The 13,021-nt window shown below is 44.9% G+C and overlaps 1 protein-coding gene across 1 annotated transcript; it reads right to left on the bottom strand.

Moving 5' to 3' along the window:
* Positions 1–10,349: 10,349 nt before the first annotated feature.
* On the bottom strand, positions 10,350–12,815 carry lratd1 (LRAT domain containing 1). The gene is made up of 2 exons (XM_071919038.2): positions 12,702–12,815; positions 10,350–12,092 (listed from the first exon to the last, which is right to left on the bottom strand). Exon 2 carries the CDS (start codon positions 12,053–12,055, stop codon positions 11,267–11,269), a length of 789 nt encoding a protein of 262 aa, XP_071775139.1. The 5' UTR covers positions 12,056–12,092; positions 12,702–12,815; the 3' UTR covers positions 10,350–11,266.
* Positions 12,816–13,021: the final 206 nt, after the last annotated feature.

Below are 13,021 nucleotides of genomic sequence, written 5' to 3'. Positions count from 1 at the left end.
TGGGACAATATGAGCTGCGTCTGGTGGTGTACAGAAACTGCCACCTCCAGATGGCTGCAAACAATCTTGGTGCTATTTGTTTTTAACCTTTATTTACCCACGGCAGGTTGACAGAGTCCAACACACCTGCATAGTTACAACTATTCACAGAGGAGCTGACCGGTACAACCGCTGTCTGTTACTGCGGGTCATTCAGCAAATCCCCTGGAGCAAAGGGGGGTCAAGGGCAGGGCAGCGCAGTTCCGTCTACGTTCCCGCACCCAGAATGTGTGCGTATAGCATTTCTTTGAGTGTGTGTGCGCACATGTGTGTAGGTCAAATCATATCCCCCCCTACTGAGTCAATTCCAGCTGCCCCATCAACAGTAATGACACCACACAGACAGAAGGAGGAAAAAAAGCGAGGGTTAACCCAGCAGTGGCCCCATGTAGCGCAACATAATAGCATTGTACCTCCCATAATGATGAAGCGCGGCAGACGCTGCAAATGCACACGGAGCTCCAGACGTTTAACCTTTGAACGGGCGCGTCTGCAGGTGGCTCTCTTTCAGCTGTATTCTCTGTGTGTATCCATTTCAGCACCGCGTGCCCGGGCCAGGCCAAGCTGTGAGCGAGAGATTTGTTATGTGTGATTGATTTGTTTGGTATTGTTGGAAAGATAGATTTAGAGGTCTTCAAATCCTTAGAAATGTCTGAGGTAACGCTTTATATACTGTATATGTATTGTTGACGTAGATGTTGTCAATGTGTCACTTGCCTATTTTCTGCATCTCTGTAGACTATGTAACCGTAACCCTGACCTTAGCCTAACCCTAACCCTAACACTGAATGCCTATAGACTTTTCACACTACGGCATCACCTGAAACTTAGTGGACTTTTAGTGTTTTAGAGTCATTTGATAGGAAGTTGACTATCAGCATTAAATAGTCGCTAAGTATGACCATGTTTGATTGATGCATTTGGTTGATTGATGTGTATAGCACATCAATTGTTGTCAAATGTTTCCAACTCTGCCAAATACATCAATCAACCCAATGCATCAATTTAAAAGTCTTCAAATCCTTAACACTAGAAAGGCCCAGCACCGTCAATTTTCATTTTCAAATCATTTTCTGCTGTTTTTAATGATAAAATTGAAATAGCTCAGCTTTCAAAATGTCCCTCCATGACTTTTCCAAGACAAACCAGCATAATTTTCAAAAGCAAGGAAATAATAGTCATAATCATATTTATCCCCTTGAGCAGATGGTGTTTTCCATTTATCAACATGCAGCACTAGTAACCATGTGGTAGCGTGGCCTAGCAGTTAGAGCGGCCCTCGCCCAGCCAGGAAGCCTGGGTTAGATCCCAAGTGTGGCCACACCTGTTGAAGCACATGAGCAAGATGCTTGATAGCTACTTTCTTCAGTGGAGGGTGTAGAGCGTTCCAAATATTTCTTTAGGATCATTTGAATCTGTTTGATATAAATTCTGTCCTTTATTTTTGCTACGGACATGTCATGAAGCACATCACAGTATTCACTCTGGAAATTATGAGATAATTGGATCATGATCCAAAGATTCAAAACTTAATCAATTTCAGTTTAGTGAATTGATTTAATCAAATGAATCAATTCACTAAACCGTAAGGTTTGGCAAAGTCCTTGCATCTGATATCATTTGCCACTAAAACTTCCAAACCTGCTTATATCAACTAAATGTCTGGGGACAAGTGGAGCATAGACTGACTAGAAATTATTATTATTTGGTCAATATGATACATTATAAGATGCAGGTTTTCAGAGACACACAGCAGAGGGAACACTGGTCCTGAATGCTCCGCTGATTTTTTATTTTTTATATTCCAAATACATTTCTGCCAATTTTTGCTTGAACTTTGCGCTCAGTTTGAATGTTACAAACCACAAGATCATGTTTGGACTCAATCGGACTCAGGTATGGCAGTGTCCATACCTTGTCATACCTAATTGACACCCGCGGGACCAAAATCTTGCTTGGCGATCCACCCCCATAAGGTTTGGGCCGCTGCTGTTGCTGCATTTGGCAGCGCTCCAGCCATGTGTATATGTGTGTGTTTGTGTTTCTGTGTGTGTATCAGAATAAAGGTGTGATTATAGAGGGCATTAGCACCTCTGCCTGCCTTTATTAGGCCACACATGAGGGGCTTTATTTCATCAGAGCTGACACCCACCCTAGGAGTCATTTCTTTTTGCAATTTTCTGCTCGGTTTCATGTTCCATTACCGCTAGATTACGCTTTTTCTCTGTCTTGCACACACACTCATTTATGGACAAGCTCACACACAAACACATTTGCAACACACACACAGCTGCACACACTTATTGTGTATGCTTATGATCACATACACATACACTACTGTTATTGGACCACTGGTTGTTGAATGGTGAATCGGAGAATTGCCTTGAGGAGAAGACAGTAGTTAAACTGGCCCTGAACTGCCTTCTTTACTATGAAAGTAAAATCAATTCCAAAACTCATTACCTATATGAATGTTTAAAGGAAACCTTGTGAAAGGAAGGGTGAGGCTTTACTCCTGTTTTTATCCTAATTCCTGTTTGTGTGTGTGTGTGAGTGTGAGTGTGTGCCTCCCTGTGTCTGTCTCTGCATGTGTACATTTTTTCTGTTTTTTTGTCTGTATGTTTAGGGCCCTAAAAAACGGTGTCGTTCCTGGAGTGTTGACGCTCCAGGTGTATCTGTGTGTTACAGAAATGCATCAAATAAAGAGAGTGAATATTATTTGGAGGCACACAGACACATGGAAGAGGAGACGGAGCAAAATGGAGAGAGTGGAGTCTGTTATTTTGGTCCAGAGCGAGCTGGTGTGATGGTGGGCGAGAATAGAAACCCTCTGCGGGTTACTGAGGGGTCAGCGTGAGAAACAGAGAGATGGAAACATGCAGGAGGAGACAGGGAGGGAGAGATGGAGAGTGTAGAGAGGAAGAGTGTAGAGAGGAAACAATGGCAAAAGACAAGGGAAAAGGGGGAGAGAGTCAGGGAGAGAGAGAGAGAGAGAGAGGGAGGGACAGGAGACTGCGGTGTTTGAGAGTGTCTGGGGTGTTTGTATGAGGAACATCACTAAAAGCATCGTTATGCTTTTCTTGGCAGGCATCTGCATCATCAGTGGAAAAGAGAGGACACAATTGCTGTCAAAAACAGTATGCGCGCGCGTGTGTGTATGTGTGTGTGTGTGTGTGTGTGTGTGCTTGTGTGTGTGTGTGTGCGTGTATGCCTTGTATGGCCTGTCTTTGCTGCAGTCATGCTTCGGTAGCTCACCTTAAAATGCACAGAGCTGTTACTCTGTGGTATAAGTTAGGACAGCCAAAAAAAACACAGTCAATACCATGTGGACTCTTACTCTTAGACCAATCACACGGCCTAAAATCCGTATAATATTTCTGGAAATGGCACACTTGCTTGCAGACAGTATCAGCGTTATGATGTGTAACCAGCAAGTCCGGAGAAACATTATTTGTGAGAACGAGATAGCTGAGTCATTTTATGCTGGGACAATAATCCTCAGGAAGAGAGACAGTATTGATTGTCTATGATTGAGGGACGCCACATACCAACCCCATACAGTACGTATATATAACTGACCGCACACTTTAAGCGTCCCACAGAATCCCCGAGAAATCATCACATATAGCGGGGAGGGAATGGTCCTGAGTGTCCCATTTAAAGCTGCCCTTCTCGCTCCACTTCACTTATTCACAAACCTCTCACCTCCTAAATAGCTGCCTGGCCACACACTGACTGTCAAATGACCACATGCTTGTTTTTCTGCTGCACTCCCAAGTTCTTCGCCAGATTTGGAGGGCGGCGGAAGGAGAGAGGGAGGGAGGGAGGGAGGGAAGAGAGAGGAAGGGAAGAGAGAGAGAGAGAGAGAGATTAACAGTGTCCTCACATGAACTGCTGCAGTATGAGATTGAGAGGGAAAAAAAATAAAAATTCAAGGACCTTTGTTCAAAATCTTCCTGTGAAGAGGAATTCACTGAGGGCATTATTCAACAGTGTGCAATTGTAAAAGATGCAAGAGAAATTTGGGGTTAGGAGAGAGTAGCGTTTGTGAAATGGTAAAATCTAAACTTTTAGTGGGGAAGCACTCAGGAGTATACCATAACAAAATGTTAAGAGAATGACATTTAGCAGTGGCTTATTCAGAGCAGGGCAGCCAGGAGGTTGTGAAATGCTCATAATGACATTTACAGTAACCTTTTCCTGTGACTTTTTAAGAAGGGTTAAAGCCACAGAGACGGAAAGATGGGGCTATGTTAGGTCCTTCCCATTAATCAAACTGTGATTGCATCGGGCCACAGCCTGAGGGCAATTTCTCATCCCACTCGTTAAGCGGTGAGGAGGATTGGGCCGCACACATAAAGCGGACAGTTTGGCAGCGTGGCCTAATGGTTCGAGAGGCTGTCCTTTAACCGGACGACCCGGGTTCAAGCCCTGTGTCGGCGAGCGTCGGCCCGGGTGAAGTGTCTTTGAGCAACGCGTTGGATCCCTGCTGGTGTCTGACCTCCGCGGCGGGAAAAGCAGCACATTATCATAAACAGAACGGATTCAACCCACACTCCCTTGTTAGGAATGTTTTCCTGAAAATTCAGCTTGTATGAATGTTTTATCATCACCAAATTGCTCATTATAATGTACAAATGTGTTTTCGAAACTGTGCACATTAATTATGAAAAAATACGAGCTGAATAGAGCTGATTTAAGGGAAAAAGGCCGCTTTGTAAAACACTGATTATGAAAGACTTAAGAGCAAATGTGATAAAACGTTAGAAAATGTTTGTGAATGAAGACCTATTCACGACAAGGGAATGAGAAGTGACTCGCGCGGTGAGATCTTTCATTTGTTTTTCATCCAAATGTCACCGTACAGATGTCATCCTCAAAACATGCAACTCCCAAGATGCCAATGAGTGCGTCTCTACCTTATTGAAGCAGTCAAATGTCTTCACCCTTGGTATTGAGAGTAAACATGAAGCTAATGTTTGAAATTCTACACAAGCTCATAAATTCTCCTTCAAAGGCACCCCTTCGACATTTTCAGCAGCAGTTGACAATATACTGACATTTAGCAGTCGCTGTCTTCTGACAGGAGGCTGAGAGGCATTAGAGCATCCAGTAGAGGCACAGCACACACCCAGAGGCCATTCGATCCTTAAACTCACTGAAGCATAGTCGAATCTTAGAGCACCTGCCCTTTAAACTGTTTTAACAAGTCTGTGCTGATGTCTGGACGTAGAATTTATAGGCTAGCTCATGGCACTGTTGTGTTTTCATACTTAAAAGCATGTTTTTTTGTCACTGACCTGAATTCACCAAGGTGCAATCCTATACTAGGAACATAGCAGTTGGTATGACTTGACTTCATCAGCCTTTGGTGATGTCAGTTAAACACCAATCGCTTAAAAAAAGAAGAAAACAAGAAAGACAAGTCCCCTAAAGATCATTTGATAGCTTGGAGATCCACAACCAAAGACAGATGAGAATTATATGATGTAAATCCCAACTTGATGAAAAACCTATTGGTTAAGTTAGATCAGTGGTTCTCAACGTGGGGTCCGGGGACCACCAGGGGGCCTTGAGGGGATTCCAGAGGGCCCCCAGCAAATTGATGCATTGTTAAACTTCATTATTTCATTTACAAGAAGTTAACACAATTAGAGAATGAAGAAGAATGACTATTTTGATCATAGTTTCTCTGTTATCTCTCCACCTACAATACAGATAGTCATGGGATTCTGGACAAAATCATATCTAACAATAAAAATATTCTCATATTTGGGTCTGTGAGACAAAATCTCATCAAATGGGGCTCCGTGGCCCTAATGTGGACTAAATTAGGGGTCCTTGTTATGAAAAAAGTTGAGAATCACTGAGTTAGATTATGTCAAAAATGTCACCTAACTATAGGTAGAAGAAAACATAGCTGCTGCAAATCACAAGAAACTCTGAAAATTACCTGTGATGCCAAAACATTTTGTCTTTGTCTAAAGCACACACCAAACATTGTGCTGCACATTTCTTCCAAGACGCGTTAATAAAGTTGAAATGACTAAACAGGTTTTGACAGAGTATGACAAAGCTGGGAGGTTCAGACGGTGGATCTTGTTTGAACAGAAGTGCTCATTTGCATTTCAGTTAGTCCACCTGTTGTACCTAAAGCCGGGTGGGGCTTTATATATTTAAACACGTCATACCCAGTTGGAATACGTTCGGTATTGTTTGGCGCCGGTAGCATGTTGAATAGCTGGTATTATAATGTGTGGGGATGTTAAGTCAGGCTGCGCCGTTACCTGCACCAACAGATGGTATGAAGAGAGGGATTTTCAGTAGCTGAGCTTGGCATTATTTGGTGGATGGTTTCTATTCATAAATGTCTCTATGTGAAGCACTTGTGCTACAAAAATGTAATCCATTATAATCATTATTTTGAAAGGAAACACACAAACACACAGGCACAGAAACATCACCCACACACACATGCATGCCAGCTGTAGTGGCTTGGACAGCATAAAGTAGTAAACTATTATCACATGACGGCTAGAGAATCACAGGGAGTATGGAGTTCAATTAACGATACCTCACGTTTCTACTGTGTATTGCTCCACCTGGCACCAGTTTAATCAGTCTTGCACAAAGCAGATGCTTTAAGGGCAGCGATAAGCAGGTGTAGTAGCCCATGTAATCAGGTTATGGGTATAGCCCGTCGCGGCGTGTAATCAGCTTTAAATGTCAATATGTAGGCGCCGGCCCAAACATAGAAATACTGCATGTGATGTACACATTTCACGACAGATGAAGAAAATATTTAAACTTAACAACCCCCTTTTACAAGCCTTCATTTACATCAACGGCCATTTAGTAATTGCTGTAGAATATACAGTAGCTCCCATCCTAAAGACACCCATCCTACAGAGCGGCAGAAGAAGGAAACAAGACATGCGAGTCTATTGGGAGAGCAGGCCAGTGTCTAGATTAGAGGGAGATCCTCTTAAAGGCATCGTGCAGACAGGATATTCTGTCTTGTTCCCTCCTCCCCAGAACATCTCCTCTGAGACCCGCACACTGATTTAGCTGGCAGCAGGCTAGCTGGGATCCGCTTTGTCCAGATACACACACCCGCACACACACACACACACACACACTCACACACACTAAAGACAAACCCCAGTGTGAATTGAATACATCCATGCCACTGCACAAAAGAACAATAGCTGGTCCCCAGTGTGTGTGTGCGAGTGTGATTCGGTTCCTGTATGTTTGTCTTACATGAGTAGTTATTAAGGCTAACAACCAGCTTTGAGCTGTAGAGGGTCTGCACTCATGCACACACACACACACACATGCACACACAAGACACCGGTGCATATGTGACAGTGGCTTGAGTTTCCCTAGCAACAGCGTTTACGTTCACACTCTCGCTGATAGATACAAAGACACAGACCTTCATAAATATACATGCATACGACATATGGAAGATATATGCTGAATCCCCTGCGCTTGCAAAAACAGCCTGACACTCACAGCCTCGGTTGTTAGGTCTCACACTTTCACCCACCTACGCACGCGCGCACACACAACACACACACACCCATAGAGACATTCATACACGCGCACACACTGTGTCATGTCAGATGGCAGCAGCCTCTCCTCAGGCTAACAATGTTCTGTACATTAGCTGCCTGAAGCACTTACACACACACAGACACAGACACACACACACACAGACACACACACACACACACACACACACACACACTGATAAATCTAACTCTGAGGCCTATTAGTTGCAGAATACACACCAGCAAACACACACAGACACAGACACACATACAAACAAAGTCTGATACAGCCATCTCTTAGGCTTATTAGTTACAGGACATCCACAAGCACGGAGACACACAGACACACACACACGCACACACACACACACAAAGACCTATGCTCGTTTTCTTTTCCACATATAGAACACTAGCTGCCCCACTACCCTGAATTTTAAAGCCCACAAGGGATGTCAAACCCACACACATACTCATACATACACACACACACACCACCCACTTGGGATCACAACCTCAATTTAACATGCAGCCTGTTAAAAGTTGACTGACAAGACAGAAAAAAAGGAGAAAGTAGAGGGAGAAAACAACAGTGTGTTTATCTGAATCCCTCTGGACTGGAGGTTGTTAGCAAGAATGAAATGTTTAGACGATGAAATTCAATGAAATTCTGGACAAAAGCCTGTTGGAAATAGGAAACATTCATTTGCATACTCTCTGAAACATTATACTTTTCATTTTTTCTGTCTGTTCAATTTGAATGCATTTCAAGTAAGAAAACTTCTACAAATATACACAACCAAGACAACGCTGATCGTGTATGTTAGAGAGATTGGTTGGTGCAGAAATATGACTTCATATTCGTGTGCTTCTGCTATATAGGTAGTGATGGAATGGAAATGCCATGTCATTTTTAGTGGGAATATAGAGGTATGGAAATAGACATTTTGGAGAAAGAGAGAGGAGGAGAAAAAAAATCAACATAGAGCAAGAGTGGAGAAATATTGGCCAATAGAAGGTAAACAGAATGAGAGGGAAGAGAGGAAACAATAAGGAATGTGACGATATACTCAATAAAAGACTGAATAGAGGAACGTTTTTGGGCCAAAATACTGTCCTTTATCAGTCAGCTTTTTCAGTAAAACTACAACTAGGAATGGGTGAAAATCCAGTTGCCTCTTAGGAAACATTAACAAGCCCAGCATGCATTTAAAGCAGGTGTTGTTGTTGGTGTGTAATGTGGCTTTGAAAGTAGTTGAAATCCCATGTAGCAGATCTGAGTGATGAGATGATTGTAACATCTCCACACACACACACACACACACACACACACACAGACACACAAAGTGCCAGTGCCATGCCAACAAACATTATCTACATCTGGTTGAGCACCACACTCACATCGGTCCCACCAGACACAAACACACACACAAACACATGGCTCTCTGCTTGTTCTGTGTAAGTACGTCCTGCATGGTGTTATCTCAAACACACACACACACACACACACACACACACACACACACACACACACACACACACCACCCTCTTTGTCTACCACTTCTAACCAGATCAACTTGCTTCACCTATTAAAGCCCTGTCATTCATTTCCATATTAACAGTTGAAACTTGAGGCTGAAGTGGTGACATTAGTACCTTGAGGTAAAAATTCAACAGAACAAGCTGTATATATAATATTTTGTAAGCCTCTTCATCTCCATTGCCATGCACGCTGGCCATTTGCCTCTGATCTGTGATCTGTTTTATGTATACATTCAATAATTAATGCCAGGCAAGGCAGGCTGGTTATGGATTATCTGCTAGGAAAAAAGAAAGACAGATGAAACCAATATGGCACAACCCCTCTAGAAATCTACTCTCACCTACCTGGTTATTTCAGACTAGATCAAGCAAAGGAAAGGAGACAAGCACAGGTGACTGATCCCCCCTTCACCGATACTACAGCAGATCACAAGGCAGAGAACAGGAAGGCACTGTCTGACTCTCATACCACAGCAGTAATAACATTTCAATCCAGAGATGAAACGACTGCTAATACAACACAGGTGTCAACACGCTGTATTTCTACATGATAGGCATCATATAGAGGACATCTTGTTCACAATACCGTTAAAAAAGCCAATGCAGTTGTCAACTAGATTGTTCGTCAAGCCAACATAGTAACTTCAGCATCACTAATTCATGCTTCAAATGTATCTGGAGGCAGGGAAAACTTATTAGAAAGGGATCAAGACGCATGCCAGTAAAAGTCTTATAAATATTGGTAGGATAAACCCACACATGAAAATAGCCTGTAGCCAAATACCTAGATAATAATAATAATAATAATACTAATAATAATAATGATAATAATAATGTTCCCATTCACTCTATACAGTTGCCTATGTAGCTCCCAGATCCCATATGGATTTTTCATAAAGCCTTTATGGGTTTGATGCAGATGACCATTTTACTGCCTCCAAATACAGTGAAGATATATGAAGCCTATTTGGCTGGAGGCGAGGTCAGGAGGCACAAGAACATCAATAATTCATATATCCTCCTGTGTGTGTGTGTGTGTGTGTGTGTGTGTGTGTGTGTGTGTGTGTGTGTGAGCATACATGCATGTGTCTCTGTGTGTGTGTGTATGACACCATAACCTTTAATTGTGAGCAAAACTCAAGCAAAACCTGCTAGACCAAGTGATCATTTTCATATTTCAACCGCCGTTTATTTCAACCGAAAAAAGATCAGGGTTAAATTCACTAAACTGAAATACAAAAATATGGGACTCAAAATTGAAATCAATATATGAATACAATTTACACACACATCCAGTGCCGTGGAGCAGGATGACAGCATAGTGAAATGACAATATTCTCGATATGGCAAAAGGGGAGCTTGAACAAGCCAAATGCTTTGTTTAGGCAACTGCGTATAGCCAACTGGGACTGTCTGTAGGCCTACATGAATTAGTGGCTTAACGTTTGGATCTGTGTTATGGTCAGTCCCAGTCTTAAATAATGTTAAAGCTAACAGTAAAAAAATAGAAGGGAGACTTTTCGAGAGCTATCCCGGATCCCATCTCTCATCTCTCCCCACCTCTCCTCCTCCTCTCGGTCTCACCGTCTGGTCTGCCGCAGCAGGCGCCCTATGCAGAGAAGGGGCCAATTCCATTATCCCGAGAAATAAAAAAGAAAACCGAACCGAGCCGTGTGCGCTATGTGGGGGTATTAAAGGTACAAGGTGATTTCGCTGTTCGGGGCAATGGGTTTAGTAGAAATCGTGTGTCCCACCCGCACGAATTCTAATCTGAAGGGGCGTTGTCTGTTTATATGGCCGCTCTCTCTCAGTTTTCAACACTCTGCAATTTGATGGAAATTCCAGCAGTGCGCCTGTGGTCCAGACGCAGCCCGGGGTCCGTCCGTGACATGCAGGCAGCGTCCAAAAGCCAACAGGTCCTTGTGTGTGTGTGTGTGTGCGTGTGTGTGTGCGTGTGTGTGTGCATGCGTGTGTGTGTATGTGTGTGCGTGTGTCTGTGCGCAAGTGTGCGTCTGTGCGCAAATGTGCGTCTGTGCGCGTCGGAGAGAGGAGGCAGGGGGAGCGAGAGAGAGAGAGGGAGAGAGAGAGAGAGAGCGAGGGATGGAGGAGAGGATATCAAACGGAATCCCAAATCACTCCTTCCCCCCGTTAACCAAAGACAGCTCTTTGAGAATTCCACTGGCGTCCACTCGCCTCCTCTCCCGGATCATGTCCTCCAGGCTGCGAAAGACCAGAGTGTGCACCCCGCTGCCGGACAGATGCACTTTGAGGAAATACTGCTGCTCCGCTGAGTGTGCCTCTCCTCCGGCTTTGAACTCCCGTTTCCCAAAGCGGCACCAGGCTGCGAAACTTTCCGAGTTGGTCCAGCATATCTCCCCGCTGCTCAGGCCCAGGTGTCCCGCTGCGTTCTGCATCACCAGGTCGGCGGGAAGCGGTCGGTACCGGTACCGGTTGTTCACTATCCTCCCGTGGCGGCCGTTGCTGATCTCAAGCAGGCTGTCTTTGCGGATCTCGCCCTTGTGCAGATGAATGACCTGGTCGTCCTGCTCGTAGATGGCCCAGTGGGGGGCTTGCGCGGTGGCCACCAGCTCCAGCAGGTCCCCCGGTTTGCACATAGTCAGCAAAGTTTTGGCCGAGTACACATTCAGGTCCTCGTTCTCCCGCAGCTTGGAGAAGATGCATTCCTGGGAGCAGAAGGCGGAGTACTCCACCTCGTTGACCGCGAAGGGTCCCTCCTCGGCCGGGCTGTGGTCCTTGGTGAAGCCGCAGTCGGACGGAGTGCGGTCGTCCACCTCCTCCTCTTCGTCAGAGAAGAAGTAGGCGACGCCGACCCGAAGCTCGTCCTTCTCCAGCCCGGACGGATCCCCCGTGGGCAGCTCGCTGTAGTTCAGGTGGGTGATCCGATCCAGTTGATTTCCCATCAATGACCTGGCAAGGCAGAGGCATGGACTGCGGTGTCTGAGAGGGATGGGAAAGGGAGAGAGAGAGAGAGAGAGAGAGAGAGAGAGAGAGAGAGAGAGAGAGAGAGAGAGAGAGAGGGTGGGGGGTGGGGGTCATAGCGTACAAAAACACCATTAAGCAGATAGAAATATTTTCACCTTTCATAGCTATAGAATCTATAAATCACCCAGCTCCAATGGGACACAAACTGAGCATAAACGCTTGGCTGCGTTTCACTCCATTTGGTCAATAGATAAGAGAGCAGAGCTATAAGAAAAACACTCAACACTTCTCAGCAGTCACCTATGAAGAGGTAAGCGCTCTCTCATGTTATTGAGCCGACAGAGTACACTAACACAATCAATGATTCACTGCCCCTCGCTCCTTTCACACCCATTAGTCAATCATTAATTCGAGTGGACTGGGGGAAAAAAACAAGTCTTGGAAAAGCCACGGGGTTCCATGTAGAGGCAGTGGGGAAGAGAGAAAGAGGAGAAGAAGAATGGTCGCAGCCTTGCAGCTTTAGTGTAAAGAGAGTGTGGGGAGAGAAACCATGGGAAAGTAATGGCCATTCCGGTGCCTTTACGCATGACGCAAAATGGAAAAGAAACTGGAAAAAGAGGATACCTGTGCGCTCCCCGGGCAAATGGTTAAATATCCTTCGGGTCCATGAGTACCGCGGGCTGCACGGTCCCCTGCTCTCCCTCTTTCTGTTCTTCTTCCCCCTCTCTCTTCTCACGCGGTCTCTCACTCTTTTCTTGCGCTCCGGCTGCTCCGGCTGTCGTGCGTGCAAATACTTCTGCTCTTTCAGCACCAGCTCCGTTTAAGTACCAAGGAGAGCTCCGCCTCGACCGGCGCGCTCCGCCCCACGCGCGTTCCATTGGAGCGCAGTCGCGGCTCCATTACCGTCGCGCCAATGGGAAACACCAAGGCTTGTGCCTGTCAAT

The sequence above is a fragment of the Centroberyx gerrardi genome, chromosome 18 (genome assembly GCF_048128805.1).
Source record: "Centroberyx gerrardi isolate f3 chromosome 18, fCenGer3.hap1.cur.20231027, whole genome shotgun sequence".
Lineage (NCBI taxonomy): Eukaryota > Metazoa > Chordata > Actinopteri > Beryciformes > Berycidae > Centroberyx > Centroberyx gerrardi.
Note: the sequence above shows the minus strand (reverse complement) of the source record. Positions and strands in the feature narration are given on the sequence as shown.

Excerpts from the sequence above, each read along its gene's own strand:
- lratd1 (XM_071919038.2), bottom strand. The coding sequence starts at position 12,055 with ATGGGAAATCAACTGGATCGGATCACCCACCTGAACTACAGCGAGCTG.